At 38.6% G+C, this 21,521-nt stretch overlaps 1 protein-coding gene across 3 annotated transcripts in view; it reads left to right on the top strand.

Moving 5' to 3' along the window:
• Positions 1-21,521, top strand: part of ddr1 (discoidin domain receptor tyrosine kinase 1) — a 50,484-nt gene that overhangs the window by 21,644 nt on the left and 7,319 nt on the right. The window contains exons 3-13 of one of the 3 annotated variants that reach the window (XM_051130750.1): positions 4,597-4,699; positions 10,128-10,356; positions 10,453-10,600; positions 10,738-10,840; positions 12,901-13,087; positions 15,067-15,316; positions 16,946-17,059; positions 18,015-18,062; positions 18,816-18,976; positions 20,439-20,640; positions 21,236-21,349. In XM_051130750.1, coding sequence (XP_050986707.1) covers positions 4,597-4,699; positions 10,128-10,356; positions 10,453-10,600; positions 10,738-10,840; positions 12,901-13,087; positions 15,067-15,316; positions 16,946-17,059; positions 18,015-18,062; positions 18,816-18,976; positions 20,439-20,640; positions 21,236-21,349 — 1,659 coding nt within the window. The remainder of the gene's footprint in view (positions 1-4,596; positions 4,700-10,127; positions 10,357-10,452; positions 10,601-10,737; positions 10,841-12,900; positions 13,088-15,066; positions 15,317-16,945; positions 17,060-18,014; positions 18,063-18,815; positions 18,977-20,438; positions 20,641-21,235; positions 21,350-21,521) is intronic. The other 2 variants (XM_051130752.1, XM_051130751.1) reach the window with 2 other exon arrangements.

Below are 21,521 nucleotides of genomic sequence, written 5' to 3' on the forward strand. Positions count from 1 at the left end.
AATTGAAGTTAAAAAAGACGTTTAAAAAATCAGAATTGCGAGACAGAAAGTCACAATTCTTTTTTTCTGAGAACTGCAGGATATGAACTCACAATTGTGAGAAATAAAGTCAGAATAGTGAGATATGAACTCACAATATTTACTTTTTGGTCAGAATTGCATGATATAAACTCACAATTGCTCGAAATAATGTCAGAATTATGAGATATAAAGTCACAATTCTTACTTTTTTCTCAGAATTGCGTAATTAACCCACAATTGCAAGTTATAAAGAAAAGTCAGAATTGCGAGATTTAAACTCACAATTCTTGCTTTTTTCTCAGAATTGTGTGATGAACTGAGAAGTCAGAACTGCAAGACAAACTCGCAGTTCTGAGGGGAAATAAGTCACAATTGTGAGTTTATATATGCGATTCTACTTTATTTCTCAGAATTGCAACTTTATTATTATTATTAAGTTTGCATCTTACAATTTTGACTTAACTCGCAAATTTGACTTGTCTCACAATTCGGCGGAAAAAAAAAGTCAGAATTGTGAGATGCAAAAAGTCACAATGACCCTTTTTTTTTTTTTTAATCAGTGGCGAAAACAGGCTTCCAAAATATAGCAAAAGCAGTAATATGTGCCCGAATCCAAATACCTTATTTAGAAAGGATATGACATGTACTACGGAACCCCTAAAGAGAATAAATACGAGATGGAAGAAAAAATTAAATACAATTTAAATTAACTTATTGTAAAATGTAATTTATTCATTCCTGTGATGACAAAGTTGAATATTTAGTAGCCAATTCAAATAAATGTGAATAAGCTGATTTGCTGCTCAATAAATGTTTTTTATTGTCTGTTCAAAATAGTTTTTCTGCCTAGTATTTTTGTGGAAGCTGCCATACATTTTGTTTTCAGGATTATTTGATAAATAAAAATGTCAAAATAACAGCATTTATTTTAAATTTAAATGTGCCACAAACACACTCTTTCATACCCCAGGGTTTGAAAACCCCAATTTAATGAAACTTGTCCAGTGTGACGGTTGATTTCAGTGAGGATGATGTGTTTCCTGAGGAGAGATAAATATACACAGAGGTGCAAATAGATCAGAAGCAGAAAATGACTGCGTTCGTGTCACCGAGACTTCACTGTTGAAACTAGAGGACATCTGCTTATAATTCAGAATGACTGTAAAGAGCAGCTCTCGTCTGCTCTGTGTTAGCTGGAGATGTGTGAGATAGACAGATTAAGAGTCATGGAAGAGAAAAAGAAAGAGTATGGAAGAGAGAAAGCATTTTATTGGCAGCAAAGTGATGATGTAATGAAACAGGCACCTGTCCACAGTCTGATTCTCTCTGTGCGTGTATGTGTGTGGGTGTGGATGTGTGTGTGAGGGTCTCGCAGGCTGGGCAGGGTTTGTTTTCCAGCCTTAGCATTCTTATCTCATGACTCACTTTACAGCAACTGAGTGCGTCCCCCCCAAAACCTCACCCATCACCCCCAGCTTCAGTTCACACAGACAGGCACACCCTCTGGACTGACACACAGGCAGGACTGACATGTGATCCGTGCAGATGATTTCAGCACTGTACTTCTGCCAGAATTTTTCTCTACTGTCCTCATTTCATCTTTTCATTTTTTCTGCACCCTGCGCTACATCTGTAAGACATTCCCGAAGCAATTCCAACAATGCAGCAAACTTTGCATTGGTATTTTTGTGAGAGTTTGACATTGTGCCATGTTTGGAACTTTACTTACCTATATATTTTACGGACAAAAATGTCCCAAGAATTCAATTAGTCTGATAGAACCTTGATTCAGTGATGTCTTCAATATTTTTTTTTTTTGTTTTTTTCAAGATTAATAAATAATCAACAGCTAGTAAATTATGTTGCAAGGTTGTTAAAGTTAAACAGGTTACCACACTGTTATTATAAGTATTATTATTATTAGTAAATGCAGTTGTTAATCAAAAAAGCGCATGATAAATAAAGATGAGTCGTCATATTTTCAAATTTTCTGCGTACCGTTTATGGTCAGTGTGCTTACATCATGTCGAGAAGACGCTGTGTTTTGTCCAGTGAAAGCAAGTTTGTTTTTTCTTTGATAATAAGCCCCAAGAAACCGTGGTTTACAGAGAATTTATAACAGCTAAGGGGCGTTGTTAGGCATGACGCAAAGCATTATAAATTCACTGTAAACCACAGCTTCAAGGGCTTATTGCTTTTATAAAATGGTTATTCCATACGTAGCAAAGTTTTACAAAATAAAACAGAGCAAATAAAGTGTAATGATATAAATAAAACAATATTCTTCCACCAAACAATGCAGTTCCTCAGAACCAAGCAACACACAAAAGTAAACAAAGGTGTATGTTTGTAGAGTAATTTACAACAGCTTCAACTGAGGGTCAACTAATCTGAATCAAGGACCAGAACTATCCGTATTATACATTATTTTTTTCCACGATACCACAGCAATACAATTCCATTTTTTTTAACCTTATGGCATCTTTGTTTACAAGTAACCTCCTGGAGCAAAAAATTAGTTATGGTCATGGGCGTTTCATTTCCAACACGCATTGTAAATGGAAAGACCAATCACAACAGACTTGGCCAGCTGACCAATCAGAGCAAAGTAGGCTTATTAAAGGGAGTGGTTTACAGACGTTGAGCTCAGAACTGCTTTGAACGAATCAGTTTCAAATTCATTGAAAAATTAAAATATTAAATGTATAATCTGAGAAAATTACAATGTTTTCTGACCTTAGATGCGTTTAAAAGGGTCATCGGATGCCCATTTTCGACAAGCTGATATGATTCATTAGGGTCTTAATGAGAAGTCTATAACACTTTCCTCAGTGGTAGTGTAAAAAAAACACCCTTTTTATCTTGTCAAAATCAGCCCTTCTTAGAGCGAGCCATTTTGTTGCATTTGCCTTTAAAAGCTAATGAGCTCTGCTCACCCTGTCCCTCTCTTCTGTGGGGTGTTGAACAGTACTCTTTACTTTAGCCGCATTTAGCTGCGAAACTTGCTAACTAGCACATAATTAGGAAAGGTGATTTGCAAAGATACGTTGAAAAAAGCCTTGTATTCACTTCTGCTGAAGCTGGATCATGAATGATTTGCACGAACATAGATGCATTTATGTAGACCGCTGGGTGCATTTCCTTCAAAAACGAAAGTAACATTAATCCTCTGAGTCTACAGTGGCTCAGATGTCGGGAGTAAATGACAACTGCTGTGTTCATTATTGGATCCAAAAACAAAACACCTCAGTCGCTCAATCGAAGACATTCTTGTCTACTCCTGCTCTGGCGTCGAAACAATGGCGTTCGGACTGTTCTCAGCTCACTCAGCTCATTTAGGGCGGGTCTAAAGTAAGACAGCCGCGTCATTCAACTATCGTGGAAGCGGCCTGGGTTTTTGTGATGTCACACAAGACAAGATGCTGAGAATGGCTTGATTTGTAAAAGGAGATATTATTTATAAAGATTAAAAAAACACTGGGTGGATTTTTATCATAGTGTGGATGTGTCCACACAATGCCAACACACATTAATGTTCAAACAACATGTAAACATGAGTTTTGCATGGGATGACCCCTTTAAACCTATTGTAGGGAACTTCAACACAATATTAGGACAGTTTAAAATACCATATGATCTGCACTTTAAGCATCTCCTTTCAGATGAGTAGTTTGAAAACTGTATAAACAGATTCTTTTTTTTATTGATTGACTGTTATTGTCTTCATTAAAAAAAAAAAAAAGCGTAGAAGTGCATGATATGCCAACATGTAGATTAAAAAAAGCTAGCTAAATATGACTGTGTGTCAGAATCAGTGTTACTGTAGTATTATTGATATATTGTTATAGTATTTATACATATTTTGTATTGGTTTTTGTTTTTAAATTTTCATTTTAATTTTAGTTTAAGTCATTATTTCAGTTTTGGTTTTAGTATTTTTAGAAATTCAATTTAAACGTACTTTATTTCAGTCAATTTTTTCAAGTCATTATAAAAATTTTTTTTAAAGGAATAGTTCACCCAAAAATGAAAATTCTGTCATTAATTACGCATCCTCATGTCATAAGACCTTCGTTCATCTTCGGAACACAAATTAAGATATTTTTGAGCTTTCTGACCCTGCATAGACAGCAACGCAACTGACACATTCAAGAGAGGTAGTTAGGATGAAGTTGTTATTTTTGTTATCCTCATAGCTTCCTAAAATTATGGCTGAACCACTGATGTCACAAGGACTATTTTAACAACCTCCTCACCACCTTTCTGGGCCTTGAACGTGGTAGTTGCGTCGCTGTCTATGCAGGGTCAGAAAGCTCTCGGATTTCATCAAAAATATATTAATTTGTGTTCCAAAGATGAACGTCTTACGGGTTTAGAATGTCATGAGGGTGAGTAATTAATAACAGAATTTTTTTATTTTTTGGGCGCACTATCCCTTTAAGTATGTTTTTTCTCAGCTTTATTTCAGCTAAACAGAAAAATGTAGTTAAATTCTGATTCCTAATGTGATTCATAAGTTAGTTTTGGAGTGTGTTGTCACAGCCCGTCTGAAGTGTTTTCTTTTGTAACACGCAGCTAAATGTCGCTACGCTCTGGGGATGGAGGACGGCACCATACCCGACTCTGACATCACCGCATCCACCGCCTGGTCCGACTCAACCGAGGCCAAACATGGCAGGTAAGCGCGAACACGTGCTTTCAATTCACACATCGCCGCCTTGTTGCGTGCATAATACAGTATTCTCACTCTGATTTTGTGTTTGTGATTTGTGGTTGGTTGTTTGTGTTCGTGGGCTCTGTGAGGCTCATGAGGGGACGTGATTAGGTTACATGAGATGTCAGTAATGGAGCGTATCCTGATATAGAGCATTAGGTAATGACATTACAACACTGTCTGTCTGGACTAGACTCACATGCTGCTGAATACAGGCCAATACCACACACACGGTAGCAGACGCAACACACACACACACACACACACACACACACACACACACACACACAAAAACACAAAAGCAGACACGAAACAACACTGACTAATAAGCTTTGAGGTTAGCATCACCATTCCATCCTGAAACGAATAGAAGTGTGTGTTTGTGTGTGTGTGTGAGGGATGCTGCTGTCTTTTGGCAACACACAGATCATGTGGTTGTTATTAAGTCCACATTCTGTTTAAGACAGCAGGGGGATTTTGAACAGAGGGGAGAGAAGCTTACAGGAAAAATGAAGCGAGGGAGAGGGGCAAATAGGCGGAGAAGGGGAATAAAGAAGAAAGAGGGTGGAGGTTGTGAGGAATGATGGGGTGCTGAGAGGTGCTGAAGATGGGATTTATGGTGGGGATACATGCTTTAGGGGTGTGTGTGATTTTGTATGTTAGGGAGGGTTCTCACACATGACCTTTCAGAAGAACAGCTGTGTGACAACGTGCTGAAGACCAAGAGATGCAATGAGAAAAAAGAGGAGCTGCAACTAACTGTTTTGATAATCTGCTGACATGTATTCCACATCTGGTACATTGGTGTCCTTCAAACAAATCTCATTTTGACAGTTTAACGGCTGAGCCCAAGCCTCAATTACTAATTCGAAAACGTCACTTTAAAACTAGTAATGAAGGGACGTAAAGTTGCTTCATTAAAAGCTTATTGTGTTACTATATTAAAAGCTCACTGTATTATGTAGAGTGTTATGAGAAAGAGATGGGCAAGTGAGATTAGCTGCATTCATTCTTCAGCACATATTCACAATAAAACATAGTTTGAATGTCTGCTGAGGAAAGCGATATCTTTGTCATAGTATCCTTTCATCTGTTAAGGGTGATTTCTGATGAGAGCACTGCTCAGTGCATTTGTTGGCTGCCTTAAATGGTGTTGTTTAAAGTAAAAATAACCTCTTTGGTTACAACCACGTTTCAGTCTCTTTCAATATAAAAGTCTTTACTGTGGACTCACTCATAAAAAGTCTCTTGTCGCCATTTAATGGCAGAATAATGTAACTAAAATCACTATGAACACATACTGTTTCCCAATGCTAAATACTACTGTTATTTATATAAAATATTTTTTATTGAATAATAATATTTAATAAACAACAACAGCCATTATAAAAGTTGCTATGCAATTCAGTCAAAAGTACAAAGGCTGCACTCTGATACACTGCATTAAATGTACATAAATTATAACGTGATGAGGTTTTGCCCTCAGCCAAAACTATTTGCTCTGGAACAAACCTTATTTGTTAATTAACGAGACCAAATACTGCCATAAGATTTAACCAAAACAGATCATATTTCATGTTTACCCAATATAGAGACATCAAAGCCAGCTGCAATTTCCAGAAGATCTGGCTGAAGTGAGGCTGCTCTCGGTGGGTTCATGAGCGCTGATCGCCCGCTGACGCCCTGGAGCTCACATCTCTGAAAACATCAAAGCAAATAGATGTTATATTTATTAACAAACCGCATATTTGACTTCTAAACATGTACATTCTCGCCTAAAACACTCTTAAAACTACATTCCATGACACAAAAACAGTATTATTTATAAAATTATAGTGGATTTAGGCATCCGCCATGACACTCACTGTGAGAAATACTTCAAGCGGAGTGATACAAACAGTGAAACGGTTGAAGTACTGATATCAGTAAAATATTGAACTCCTCTCAGCCAAATAGATTTGAAAACCAGAAAGAACTGTTACATACACTATATTGCCAGAAGTATTCGCTCACCCATCCAAATAATCGGAATCAGGTGTTCCAATCACTTCCATGGCCACAGGTGTATAAAATCAAGCACCTAGGCATGCAGACTGTTTTTACAAACATTTGTGAAAGAATGGGTCGCTCTCAGGAGCTCAGTGAATTCCAGCGTGGAACTGTGATAGGATGCCACCTGTGCAACAACTCCAGTCGTGAAATTTCCTCGCTCCTAAATATTCCACAGTCAACTGTCAGCTGTATTATAAGAACATGGAAGCGTTTGGGAACAACAGCAACTCAGCCACGAAGTGGTAGGCCACCTAAACTGACGGATCGGGGTCAGCGGATGCTGAGGCGCATAGTGCGAAGAGGTTGCCAACTTTCTGCAGAGTCAATTGCTAAAGACCTCCAAACTTCACTTGGCCTTCAGATTAGCTCAAGAACAGTGCGCAGAGAGCTTCATGGAATGGGTTTCCATGGCCGAGCAGCTGCATCCAAGCCATACATCACCATGTGCAATGCAAAGCATCGGATGCAGTAGTGTAAAGCACGCCGCCACTGGACTCTAGAGCAGTGGAGACGCGTTCTCTGGAGTGACGAATCGTGCTTCTCCATCTGGCAATCTGATTGATGAGCCCGGGTTTGGCGGTTGCCAGGAGAACGGTACTTGTCTGACTGCATTATGCCAAGTGTAAAGTTTGGTGGAGGGGGGATTATGGTGTGGGGTTGTTTTTCAGGACCTGGGCTTGGCCCCTTAGTTCCTGTGAAAGGAACTCTGAATGCTTCAGCATACCAAGACATTTTGGACAATTCCATGCTCCCAACTTTGTAGGAACAGTTTGGAGCTGGCCCCTTTCTCTTCCAACATGACTGTGCACCAGTGCACAAAGCAAGGTCCATTAAGACATGGATGACAAAGTCTGGTGTGGATGAACTTGACTGGCCTGCACAGAGTCCGGACCTCAACCCAATAGAACACTTTTGGGATGAATTAGAGCGGAGACTGAAGGCCTTCCCGTCCAACATCAGTGTGTGACCTCACAAATGCGCTTCTGGAAGAATGTCCCGTAAACACACTCCTAAACCTTGTGGACAGCCTTCCCAGAAGAGTTGAAGCTGTTATAGCTGCAAATGGTGGACCGACGTCATATTGAACCCTTAGGAATTCAATATGGATTAGGAATGGAATGTCACTTTTTCATATGTGAGTCAAGGCAGGTGAGCGAATACTTTTGGCAATATAGTGTATAGTATTTGTAGGGACACTTACTGTATTTCTCTGCAGAATGAGAGAAAATGCATATTTTTCACCTTGAATTCTGCTGATAAACATTATTATTTACAAAAAAGTTGAAATAATGCACTCTGATGGCAACAAAAGCTTATACCATCGATTAACAGCCATGTAATTTACAATGGCTCTGTCTTTAACTGTTAATAAGTTAATGTTAAACATCAGTTCCCCTCTGGAGAAAATGAATGCAATTTTTTTTACTTCTAGGACCTGACTGTTGAGCTTGTTATATAAAGTGAAAAACAAGAAACAAGCCAACACTCTTCACAACAGAAAAGCTGGAACACAGATGAAATTACCAAAGAATAAACACTGTTACAGAAAAAACAAACTTAGTTAACTGGTAAGAGGTGGAAGAGTTTTATTGCACTTTCTAAAATTGAATTTGGACCAAGACTAATCATTTTACTTGACTGAACTGTGATGGTCCTTTTTTTGTTGTTGTTGTTGAAGTGTCCCTATTCATGGCCAGAAGAACATTTTAAAGTAAACTAAAATTCATTTTGATTATAAAAGGGTCTGTGAGACTGATCCGTGTGTTTCTGTGACTCTGAGGTCATGGTGAAGATTCAAGGGTGAATCTGAAATGTCTCAGACTGGTCTCAGTTTCTTGATCTCAGCTGTGTCACAATGAGGTCTCAGTAAGGTGACAGTACCCACACCTCACTGGAGGATCTTATTTCAGGTGCATTTCTTTTTTCGTTTGAGTGTTTGTGGTCTCCGCTGCCTGTCGTCAGTGTCTCGTCACCTATGTGATATCAGTAGCTGAATGCAGAGATATTGAGTGTTGTTCTTTCTTCTATGAGTGAGGAACGTTTAGTACTGATGCTGAGCCAGCCGACAGCTCAGGCTATTACTTGTGTTTGTGAATGAAGAAAATGTGTTAGGAAGTTTAAAAGAGGAAATGGCTTAAATGTCATACAGATGGTTGTGTATGTGTTAGAGGCATGTGAGAAAGCTTAACCAGGTGAAGGTGTTTACACACAGTCCTCACCTCTTACATATCACCTCATTAGCCTGCAGTTCTTTTCTGAACTGAATTGGGTGGTTTTTCATTTTGTTTTGTTTTCTTTTGCTTGTTTGTTTTGGTTTGTTGTCTTGTTGTATTTTGCTTTTTGTTTTGTGTTTTGTTTGAGATTTAAGAATTTTTGCATTGTGGTGTAAGTTGTGATTTTTGTTTCGTTTTCTTTTCTTTTTATGTTTTGTGAGTTTTGTTTGGTTTGTTGTTGTTGTTTTTTTTGTTTGTGTGTATTTTGCTTTCGGTTGTGTTTTTGTTTTGTGTTGTTTTTTGTTTGAGATTTGTTTCAGAATCGTTGCATTATGTAAATTGTGATTTTTGTTTAGTTGTTTTTTGTTTGCTTTCTTTTGCTTGTTTGTTTGTTGTGTGTTGTTGTACTTTGTGTTGTGTTAGTTTTGTTTTGTTTTTTGTTTGAGATTTGAGAATTTTTGCATTGTGGTGTGCTATGGTTTGTTTTATTTTACTTGTTTATTTTGGTTTATTTGTTGTATTTTGCTTTGCTTTGTGCTGTTGTGTTTTTGTTTTGTTTTTTGTTTGAGAATTGTTGCATTTTTGGTGTAAATTGTGTTTTTTTTTTTGTTGTTTGTTTTGGTTTGTTCTGTGTTGTTTTTGTTTTGTTTTTTAAGCATTATGGTATAAACTTTTTTTTCTTTTGCTTGTTTTGTTTGTTTTGGTTTGTTGTGTGTTGTTATACCTTGTTTTGTTTGAAAATTTTTGCATTGTGGTGCAAATTGTTTCTTTTTTTGGTTGTTTTTTTTTTGTTGGTTTGGTTTGTTTTCTTTTGCTTGTTTGTTTTGGTTTGTTGTGTGTTGTATTTTGATTTGTTTAGTTTTGTTTTTTGTTTGAGATTTATTTGAGTAATTGAATATTTGCATTATTGTGTTATTTTCAGGATAATTAATTGTACCACCAAATTCTCATGAAAAATATACAATTTAAATTATTCAAAACAAAGAATGATTTTAAAAGATGTTATTGTAATGTAATAAAAATAATTAAAAAATGTACAATAATGTGAAAATAAAAATAATAATAAAATGAGCCAGTTGTAGACTAAATTTCATGTACATAATGCTTATGTTTGCGTCCTGTCCTAGGTTAAGTACTGGAGAAGGGGACGGGGCATGGTGCCCAGCTGGTCCGGTGTTCCCTAGTGGCTCCGAGTACCTGCAGGTGGATCTGCGCAAGCTTCATTTCCTGTCTCTGGTGGGCACACAGGGTCGCCACGCAGACGGGCTCGGGCGGGAGTTTGCACGCAGTTACCGGCTGCGATACTCTCGTGATGGACGACACTGGATGACGTGGAAGGACCGCTGGGGACAGGAGGTTTGTAATTCTCATATGAACCTTAGTAATGAAGTTTTGTTAGCAGAATTTGGATCTTAGGTATTTTACAGTTCTTCTATGTTGTTTTTGGCTCAGGTGGTGTCAGGGAATGAAAACACATATGATGTGGTCCTGAAAGACTTGGGCCCACCCATCATAGCACGGATGGTGCGCTTCTACCCGCTGGCGGACCGTGTGATGAGCGTGTGTCTAAGAGTTGAACTCTACGGTTGTGTTTGGAAGGGTGAGTCCAACACATGACAAGCAATCCATCATTCTGATCACATGTACACTCAACTCCATTACATTCACATCAGGCACATTTTGCAATGGACTGATGTTTACCTTTATGGAATGAATGATGTGCTTCTTCTCTGTTAGACGGACTAAAGGCATACACTGCTCCTGTTGGTCATGTGATGGACCTGTCAGGCACTCCTGTCTATCTTAATGACTCCATCTATGATGGCAGTAAAGAGGGAGGGTAATGTATAAACACACACACACACACATACTCAACTTTGTTTAAATTTGTTTAATTTTAGGGGTTTGAGTGGGTAGCACTGAAACCCTATTGTAATTGTTAAAATGGTCACGGATCAGCGATCTTCGCGTAAATCTGAACGTGCAGACCAAACCGAGACTTGAAACTTGGAGGGATGGTAGTACTCACACCGCCAACAACGTGACCCAGGCTCACCCCAAACGGGCTGACGGGGGGCGCTAAAGCGATCAAAAGTACAAAATTGCTCATAACTCCTAAACCGTCACTCGCAGGCTCAAGTGTCTTATGTTGTTGGAATCCTTGGCTCATGTCAGACAAAACGCATGCCTCAGATTCAATCATGAGCCTGGCAAAATGTACGTTTTTTTTTTGTTTTTGTTTTTTTACAAAACCTACATTTGCGAACTAATCCTGGGTTTTTCGTCCGATCGGAACCAAACCAGTGCAGAAAGATTCTCTAGAGAGCAAATATCAATAATTATCAAAAAAAGTCAAACTTTTGACTCACCGTCGCAAAGGGACGCCAAAACGTTAGAAAGGGGCAGGGCTAGTTTTCGTAAAATGCCTGTAACTCCTGAACGGAATGAGATATCTTTACCAAACTCAGAACACTTATGTAAGAGCTCAATCTGAGGTGGCAGGACAAAACTCGCTGAGTTTGGCCACTTGGTGGCACTATAAGAGGGAAAACTATAAAAATGTCTATATCTGCGCAACCATTTGTCCTATCAACATGAAAATCGGTCCAAATTTTGGTCCAAAGTGCCACAAGTGTCTATAAAGACATTTACATATCTCAAAAAACACATGGCTGCCACTGGCTGATGAAGTTTAAGCACCTATTAGATGTGGTTAACGGAGACTGATTAGAACGAAACTTGGTGGCCCTATTTGACTCACGACCCCAAAGGTCTGTGAGAAATTTGAAATAAATCAGCCACAATATCACGTTTTTCAAAGACATAAACGATTGTGTATTGCGCAGTTTTTCACATATACATGCTATGTTCGTATCATATGACAGAACTCCTCATTCCAGAAAACTTTGCATCTAGAACCACTGCTGTCAATCAAATCATTCGTTAAATGATTGAGAAGATGTAAAAAACCTACTTTTCCGAACTAGTCCTAGGTTTTTTTCCGCTCAATCTGAAAAAAAAAAAAACCTGCAGTACAATTCTTTGGACTCTCTAGGTCAATAATTCTAAAAAAAAATGTTGGAATTTACCTTTTGGGAAGCTATAACGTGGTCGTTTAGAAAAGGGGCCTGTCCAAATTTACCCGAAATCTTATAAAGCCTAAAGGAAAACTCAAAACCTGGCGAGCACATGCGACAGGTGATTCTAAACAAGCACACAAGGAGATTTAGGAGATCAGACCACAGGTGGCGCTATAACAGTCATGAATGTTACAAAACATATTTCTATGGTAAATTACCTGTATTTGCCAAAAAAAAAGTTTGCTACATAATGTTTTAAATGCCTTAAAATGCCTGAACCCCGGTAATCGCTGCTTGCAGCTATATTTTAAGAATGGAATTTCATACTCCCTGCAAGTGTTCCATATCTGCATGAAAATTGTACATGTGTGCTATCAAGTTAGTAACTAAAATGATGTAGAATTTATACTTGCAAAGTATTTTAGAACTGTAGAAGAATGCACATTCTAGAACCATATCTCAGATCGCAACCTTAGGTTCATGCTGTGTGTCAGAAACAAGCAGTTGAGAGCTTGCTGAGGTAAACTTCTCAAATCTCACCTGCTCCTGTCAGCCTTAATTTTCTGTGATGTATGTTAAAGTCCAGAGCCCTTTCGCATGTATGTATGTGTATCTGTCAGGTGGGGTTGACGAATATAGTGTAGAAACATTCCCAGATGTGTTTTAATGGAGCAGAAATGTTTGCAATAGCTATGGTAACGTTTGACACTAGCCAGATGTTGGTATGCATGGGAAATTCCAACATGTATTGAGTACATGCATCTGTGTGTATGTGTGCGCACATGATCTCACTTCTATTATATCTCTCTCTTCTCCGTAGGGCGATGTTCGGAGGGTTGGGCCAGCTGTGTGATGGTGTTTTAGGTGGGAATGATTTCATGGAGAGTAAAGAACTGAGAGTGTGGCCGGGATATGATTACGTAGGCTGGAATCGAGAAACCTTGGGGCAGCCCACTGTTGACATTGAGTTCCACTTCGAGAAAACACGGGTCTTTCACACCATGCAGGTCAGTGTGTGCAAGCAGTCCAAAATACATTTGGACACTTAAAGTGATAGTTCACCCAAAAATGAAAATTACCCCATGATTTACTCACCCTCAAGCCATCCTAAGTGTATATGACTTTCTTCTTTCATACGAATACATTATAATAAAAAATACGACAGTTAGTGGAAGCTAGAGATTACAGTTTATAAACTTTTAAATATGGATGTTTTTCTCACACAAACACATCGATTCACTTCAGAAGGCCTTTATTAGCCCCCTGGAGCTGTATGGAACACTTTTTATGATGGATGGACCCCCTTTTTGGGCTTTAAAATCTCAACACCCATTCACTGCCATTATAAAGCTTGGAAGAGCCAGGACATTTTTTAATATAACTCTGATTCGTCTAAAAAAAGGAAGAAAGTATACACCTAGGATGGCTTGAAGGTGAGTAAATCATGGGGTAATTTTCATTTTGGGGTGAACTATCTCTTTAAATCACAACTTAAATGCCTTAATGTCATTGCTTTAGAAACAAAACAAATGATACTAGAACTTTTTCTCAGTTTAAATTTTTTAGGGTGATTTTTAGACTAGAGATTTTTTTGCAGAACACAAAATAACTGTTTTTGCCCATACAGTGAAAGTCATTGGGGTCCAAAATAACATTCAATTTCATTGAGATAAAAAATATATTTTTCTGCAGATGTAAAACATAAAATCATACAGATTTGGAATGACATGAGGGTGAATAAATGATCTCCTGTTTGTCTTCAACCTGAACTTCCCACTAAGCCAGATGGCAAACGCTATCCTAGAATTAATCTCAGTCAGTTAGCAGTCCAGTAATGAAGCTCTGCCTCAGTAAATCTGCCCAGTAAATCACCCTCAGGAGTCTGTCATTATCCTTCAACCCTTTAATGAACATTTGATTTGTTTTTGTTCGTCTTTCTGCTTGTGGCTTTCCATTTGTGGTCATGTTTGATTCTGAGTGCTTTGTTATCCAATTTCTGGCGCCATAATTATTTCTGTTGTTTGTTATTTGCATGTATGTGTGTTTGGTGTGCATTATCATTCTTTAAGGGTCTTTCTGACCAGGAATGCTGATTTGTTTGTACCACTTCTGGCTTTTTCCGGTTTTGAGAGGGCATTCTCTTCATTCATTTCTCCCTGACACAGTTCACAAACGCCATCATCCTCTCATGTCGCCCTGTTTTTCCTGAGGCTTCCCACTGTTTCGAACACTTCCTCTAATACTTGTTTCCTGCAAGTCTTGCAGCAGATTCCCAAAAGATACTAAGAAATAGGACCAGAGGCCCTATTAAAACATTTCCCATAACAACAAGCACTTGTTCATGTGCCTATGCGAGATGATTTATGTCGCCTCCCTCTGCTCACTCTTCCAGACCTTTGTTTAGAGTATTTCCGGCTGTTTTTTCTGCATTTTAGGAATACCGCTAGTCTCACTGGCACTTTTCCTCTACAAATCAACCCCCCATTGCTTCAGGAACTCCAGTGCAACGTTTGCCTGAGAATAAATCACTGTAGGATTTACTTAAAAAAAGTAAATTGCTCACAAATTGCTAGTAAAATCACAATTAATAGTATTTTCTTTAAAAATTACTCAGGCAATCTTAATTTTGTTCACAGTGCAGCCCACCACGGAGTGTGTGTGTGTGTGCAAGAGAGACTTATGAGGTGTCACCATGATAGCTTTGACTACGCATTAACCTTCACCGCTGTTATAGCAGTTTGTTTTTGTTTTATGTATCAGTGAGCGTTTGCACACATGTGCGCAGTTAGACATTGACCTTACAGCACCATTAATGTCTAACCGGTCACATTATATATGTTCTTGCCCTGCACCTCTCATTTACTCCCTGTTTCTTTTCTTTTTCTTCATTTATGGAGTAATAACTTCCGTTGTTTCCACTGTCTTATTTTTGTTCCCAGCTGTTTTGATGCGTCTGACTGCAGATTTTTTAATATCTGTGTTTCAGGTGCACAGTAATCACAGACACACTCAGAACGTGCGGGTGTTCAACGAAGTGGTGTGTGAGTTTAAGGCCAGTCTGTTGAGCCCATGGGCAGAGCCTGCGCTCAGTCTTCAAGTGCCGCTGTCTGACCTGCACGACCCTTCGTCCCGCACCATCTCACTGCCACTTGGAGGACAACCGGCGCAAATTCTCCGCTGCCGTTTTGCTTTCAGTGACCGCTGGCTCCTCATCAGCGAGATAAGCTTCTTCTCAAGTATGAACACACACACCTGACCTTCAGCAAAGTGCACTAGCTCATTACCATTACAATTCCTCAGCCACTTTGGTGTATATAGTAGCGATTTATTATGTATGAGAATTATTACTTGGCTGTTTGATTCGAGTTGTTTTATTAAGTGAGAAGAAAAAGTGCTTTGCATAGCTTTGTAGGACATTGTTCTATTATAGTTTGGCGGTCATTATACAGTTGAGGTCAAAAGTTTATATCCTCCTTTCAGAATCATTAAAAATGTTATTTTACCAAAATAAGAGGGATTATACAGAATGCATGTTATTGTTTATTTAGTACTGACCTGAATAAGATATTTCACATAAAAGATGTTTACATATAGTCCATAACAAAAAATGATAGTTGAATTTATACAAATGACCCGGTTCAAAAGTTTGCATCCCCTTAATTCTTAATACCGTTTTGTTACCTGAATGATCCACAGTTGTGTTTTTTGTTTAGTAACAGTTGTTCATGAGTCCCTTGTTTGTCCTGAACAGTTAAACTGCCCGCTGTTCTTCAGAAAAATCCTTCAGGTCCCACAAATTCTTTGGTTTTCCAATATTTTTCTGTATTTAAACCCTTTCCAACAATGACTGTATGATTTTGAGATCCATCTTTTCACACTTAGGACAATGGAGGTACTATTACAGCAGCTATATATATATATATATGTATGCAATATAATAATATATTATTATAATATAATATGCAACTATTACAAAAGGTTCAAATGCTCACTGATGCTCTAGAAGGAAAAATGATGTATTAAGAGCTGGGGGGTGAAAACTTCTGAACAGAATGAAGATGTGTACATTTTTCTTATTTTGCCTAAATATGACATTTTTTAATTTAGTACTGCCCTTCAAAGGACACAGAAGATAGTTACATGTTTCCCTGAAGACAAAATAAGTTAAATTTACCATGATCTTCAAATTCAAAAGGTTTTCACCCCTGGAGAAATTTATCACAGATGAGCTGTGATTGACTGATTAGAAAGTTGTGTAAAACCCTGCTGAAAATGTCTTAAATCAGCCCAATGTAGTGGTCTGAACTGGTTTAGTCAGTCTTCCAGTCTTGTCAAGCTGGTGCATGCTGGTTTAGTTAGTTGGCAAGCTGGTCTTCCATCCTTACAAGCTGAAAGGCCCCCAAAAACAGCTTAGACTGTTTTAAAATGCCTTGCAGAAAAGGAATGAATAGTATGATATTCCCACATCATTCAAAAGAAAGTCTTGACTCCTCCCTGAACGTTTTGCACTCATCCTTCTTTTTCTGACCTGTCTTTAATAAAATATACCTTAAGTAATCTAATTAAGTTACAAAATACTGTCAACTAAATGACTCTTCAGAGTGTGTGACTGGTCCTGATTGGTTGGTCAATATCAACCAAAATATGAGCAAGTAGTAATGTGACTTACATGGATGGATACAGCTGACAACAATAATTTGAGCGTAATATAGACTTTGTGCCACATTCACTTTGAGACTCGTACTTAATGGGTTTGTAGATAAGATAAGACAGCTGAATTAATCAATATTGATGCTTTATCTGAGACAAAGACTACTTATCTAATGCTGTCTGTCTTTCTTATCATTTCTCTGTCTTGTCTCCAGTGCCATTTGAAGATGGACCTATCCTTCCTCCTCTGCCTTCCTCCAGCACTCGTCCTCTAAATGCTACATCTCCACACACCCCCAGCCCTACAAATGGAACCAGCAGCCCCACCGGTGAGTCGGACGCACGTCAACCCCACTGCATTACGAGTGTGTATGCAACGCACTGCCCTGTCATGTCTGCGTTAGTGCTGGTTGTTAGTATCGGAAAGGAATCGCAAAGACTTAAATGATTTTGGTTCCACAACAATTCTTTTAACAATACTTTTAGTATTTTAGGATGCAGCCCATCTCAATAATTGGTTTGTAATATATAGTAAAAGTACACACGTATATATTTTTCTAAAGAAACATTGTCCAACATTTTCTCGCCTCCATGAGCCCATTGAGTTTTAACAGACCCCTTAAAGCGTGCAGTGAGTTTGGTGGGGGCTAATTGAGAATGAATAGGGGAAAGTTACACGAGAGGAGGCAATGCCTGTGATTGGTTCATTTGATAAAAAACGCCTCCTGTGTTTGTGCACATTCCACATTTACGAATCCGTCTGAATGAACAATATAATGAGGTTAATGGGAAGACAAATTTAAAAAAGTAAGTAAACAACTCACACACTTAGACTTAAAATGACATGAAAACATGATCTGTGGTCTGTGACCAATATTTAAATTTAAAAATTTTAAAAAGTTAAAAGTTAACTGTTAAAAAGAATGTCTGAACGTAAGTTCACAAATAAAATATATTGTTGAAGTTGTTACTGCCTTGAGTTATATTTTGGAATAAATGTAAAATGCTTAACTTGATCAGATTCATACTTGGCTTTAATAAATAGAATATTGATTGCATTGTTAATGTTAGAATATAAAATAGTTTTTATTCTGATAGTGTAACTAACCCTATTTATGAGGTCTATTGGGAGACTTGTTGCGAAAATGCATCTTTACAAACTGAATAGGCCTAGCTTCACTCCATTCTCACAGTCTTGCTTTCCTCATCTTTCAGCACTCTTATGTCACCCACCCCATCGCTCTAATTCTCCCTCTTCTGACTTGTACACCCTCATTTTTCCAGACCTCTTCATGACCATTACTTCACTGCTGCCCAGCAGCATACAAACAGGTGAGAGAGAGAGAGAAAGAGAGAAGGACAAGGGGAAGAAAAGAGCACTGTCTCCCTTGTTGTTACGTCTTAGATTTTTATGGCATGTTTACCAGTACAGACGCCTTTTATGATGCTCCCCTTTAAACCTCTTCACATTTGAAAACCCTGCCCTCTCATAAAATCACTCGAGAATGCGGTTGGTTTTTGCGTGTGTGTGCATGCATGTTCATTTTAAAGCCTTGAGAATGTTTTTTGCATGATTCAAATGTTTTTTTCTTCTTGACTTTAACAATGCACTATTGTTTTGAGTTAGTGTTTCATATAGCCAAACTCATAAAGGATCTTTGTGAAATTGCTCCAGCTGTCCTTGCTCTTGTCCCTCTTTGAATTAACTTCAGTTCCCTCGGCTTTAGGACTGTGCCCACTCTCACAGCTCATTTACCCCCGTCAAAGCTTATTACAGTCCCCCAAAACAGCTGCCTCCTAAATTTACTGACATCAGAACACACACACACACACACGGAGTGTTTAAGAAAGCAAGTCGAATCACAGAAAGTGTGTCAATGACCATGAAGGCATTTATTTAGCACTTCCCCACCCAGCTCTGAGATTAGAAGGTGGCTGTAATGGACAGATAAGCTTTGGTTTTACTCTCTAAACACTCTGTAGGTCATTAAATGCCTCATTTATGCTGTACGTAATCATTTGTATTGTCAGACTAGCGTTACACTAACATACACATGTAATCATAAAACTGTTTTGTTTTAACAGAGTTCTCTGCTGTCACTCTGAGGGCGGGCTTACCTGTGGCCAAAGATGACAGCAGCAACACGGCCATCCTGATTGGCTGCCTGGTTGGAATTATCCTGCTCCTATTGGCTGTCATAGCTGTCATACTTTGGAGGCAATACTGGAAGAAGCTACTTGGCAAGGTGTTTTTCATTATTCATTATGTTCTTATATGGTTAAATATCACTGGGACTTTTAAATGTTTTATCACTTCAATTAACTGTTTGCATTTGGTGACTTAGTGACTGTCTTTTCAGTTAAACTCGTTTGTTTAACTGATTTGTTTATAAGCACTGCTGCTTTACATCTAAATGGCTGGTTAACATTCACTAGAACGTTTCACGGCACATTTTTAGTTATCTGAAACCCTCCACCTCCCCAGCTCCACCTGTAGAGATCTGCTACGGGTTGATATATGTGCTATTTGTCTATTTCCTGTACTTGCTTTGCATTTACAGTTAAAGTCAAACGTTTACATACACCTTGCACACCTTGCTTTGCATTTACAGTTAAAGTCAAACGTTTACATACACCTTGCAGAATCTGCAAAATGTTAATTATTTCACCAAAATAGGAGGGATCATACAAAATGCATGTTATTTTTTATTTTTTACTGACCAGAATAAGACATTTCATATTAAAGACGTGTACATATAGTACAAGAGAGAAAGTAATAGTTGGATTTATAAAAATATTACCCTGTTCAAAAGTTTACATATGCTTGATACTGTGGTGTTGCTGTGTTGTTAGTGATAGATGTTCATGAGTCCCTTGTTTGTCCTGAACAGTTAAACTGCCTGTTGTACTTCAGAAAAGTCCTTCAGGTCCCACAAACTATTTGGTTTTTCGGAATTTTTGTGTATTCGAAATCTTTCCAACAATGACTGTATGATTTTGAGATCCATCTTTTCACACTGAGGACAACTGAGGGACTCATATGCAACTATTACAGAAGGTTCAAACGCCCACTGATGCTCCAGAAGGAAAAATGATGCATTAAGAACTGGGGTGTGAAAACTTTTGGACAGAATAAGGATGTGTACATTTTTATGAGTCCCTCAGTTGTCCTCATTGTTAAAAGATGGATCCCAAAATCATACAGTCATTGTTGGAAAGGGTTCAAATACACAAAAATGCTGAAAAACCAAAGACTTTGTGGGACCTGAAGGATTTTTTCTGAAGAACAACAGGCAGTTTAACTGTTTACGACAAACAAGGGACTCATGAACAACTATCACTAAACAAAAAGCTGTGGATCATTCAGGTAACAACAGTATAGCTTTTGAACATGGTCATTTTTATAAATTCAACTATTATTTTCTCTTGTGGACTATATGTGAACGTCTTTTATGTGAAATATCTTATTCAGGTCAGTACTAAATGAAAAAATAACATGCGTTTTTTATGATCCTTCTTATTTTGGTAAAATAACATCAGAACATTTTTGCAGATTCTGCAAGGTGTATGTAAACTTTTGACTTCAAATGTATCTGTTATAGCATTTTATGAGCCCACTAGCATACAAATGACTAACAGGCATGGACGAAACGCCACAGAACTAAAAAATTTGATTTCATGGCTCTTTCATTTTGTCTCTATATCCAGGCACAAGGCAGCCTCTCTAGCGACGAGCTGCGGGTTCATCTTTCCGTTCCATCGGACAACGTGGTGATCAATAACACTAACACCCACACATACTCCAGTCGCTACCAGCGCATACACACCTTCCCCGACGACCGGGACCGAGAGGGAGAATACCAGGAGCCCAGCACCGTACTGCGGCCCCGAGAGCAACGAGACAGCACAGGTGACACACACAAAACACACACGCACACTCAGCATTCATATACCTCACTCAGCAAGCGCACAGGAACCCAGGTCACCACGGAGAATGAACAGCACTGCCAAAAAGACATCAGAAAAAGTACTTTAGGACAATCCACATCCCAGACACAAAGAGCCACTGTCCTATCTGACGGAGAGAGGAGGGAGGGAGATTTTATTTCACTCACACTCCTCTTGTACTCAAATGTTACTGTTCTTTCTGCCATAGTTGCTTTCATGACGAATACTTTATTTTTGAATCATTGTGTGATTGTTTTTTACATTTTAATTAACATAAACGAATGCCTCAGAACAGACTGACCAATGAAAAGATGATTAACAGCCTGCGTCATTATCAATGATAACACTGCCTGCTGTGTTTGTGCATCTCACGTGTAACTGGTTTGCTCTGTCACCCCTTAACGGTCCTGTTGTTTGTGTTTTGTTGTTGTGTCGTCTCGTGTTGTGTTGTGCTGTGGTTTGGTTGTGGTTGTGCCGTTTCGTGTCGTTGTTGTCTTGTGGTGACCGCTCACACTGTCGTACCCTTCGTGGACTCGTGTGTGTGTCCGTCCTCCTAGCACTGCTGTTAAACAACCCAGCATATCATCTCCTCCTGTCTGACCAGACACATGGCCCCAACAGGCTGACAAACTGCCACAGCCAGCAAGAAAAGCCCCAAAACCTGTCCCAGGGTAAGAGAGAGGGGGTTCATTTTGCCCTGAAAAAAGGGGCAAGGAAAGGTAATGGTTAGAGTGATAAAATGGCCCCAGAAAAGCACAGAAGATATGAAACATTCATAAAAGGCTGATAAGTGTGTTTCTGGGACTTTTATGTCTCTGGGGTTGATTTTTATTAAAACTAAAC

This window comes from Labeo rohita, chromosome 16, assembly GCF_022985175.1.
Source record: "Labeo rohita strain BAU-BD-2019 chromosome 16, IGBB_LRoh.1.0, whole genome shotgun sequence".
Taxonomy (NCBI): Eukaryota; Metazoa; Chordata; class Actinopteri; order Cypriniformes; family Cyprinidae; genus Labeo; species Labeo rohita.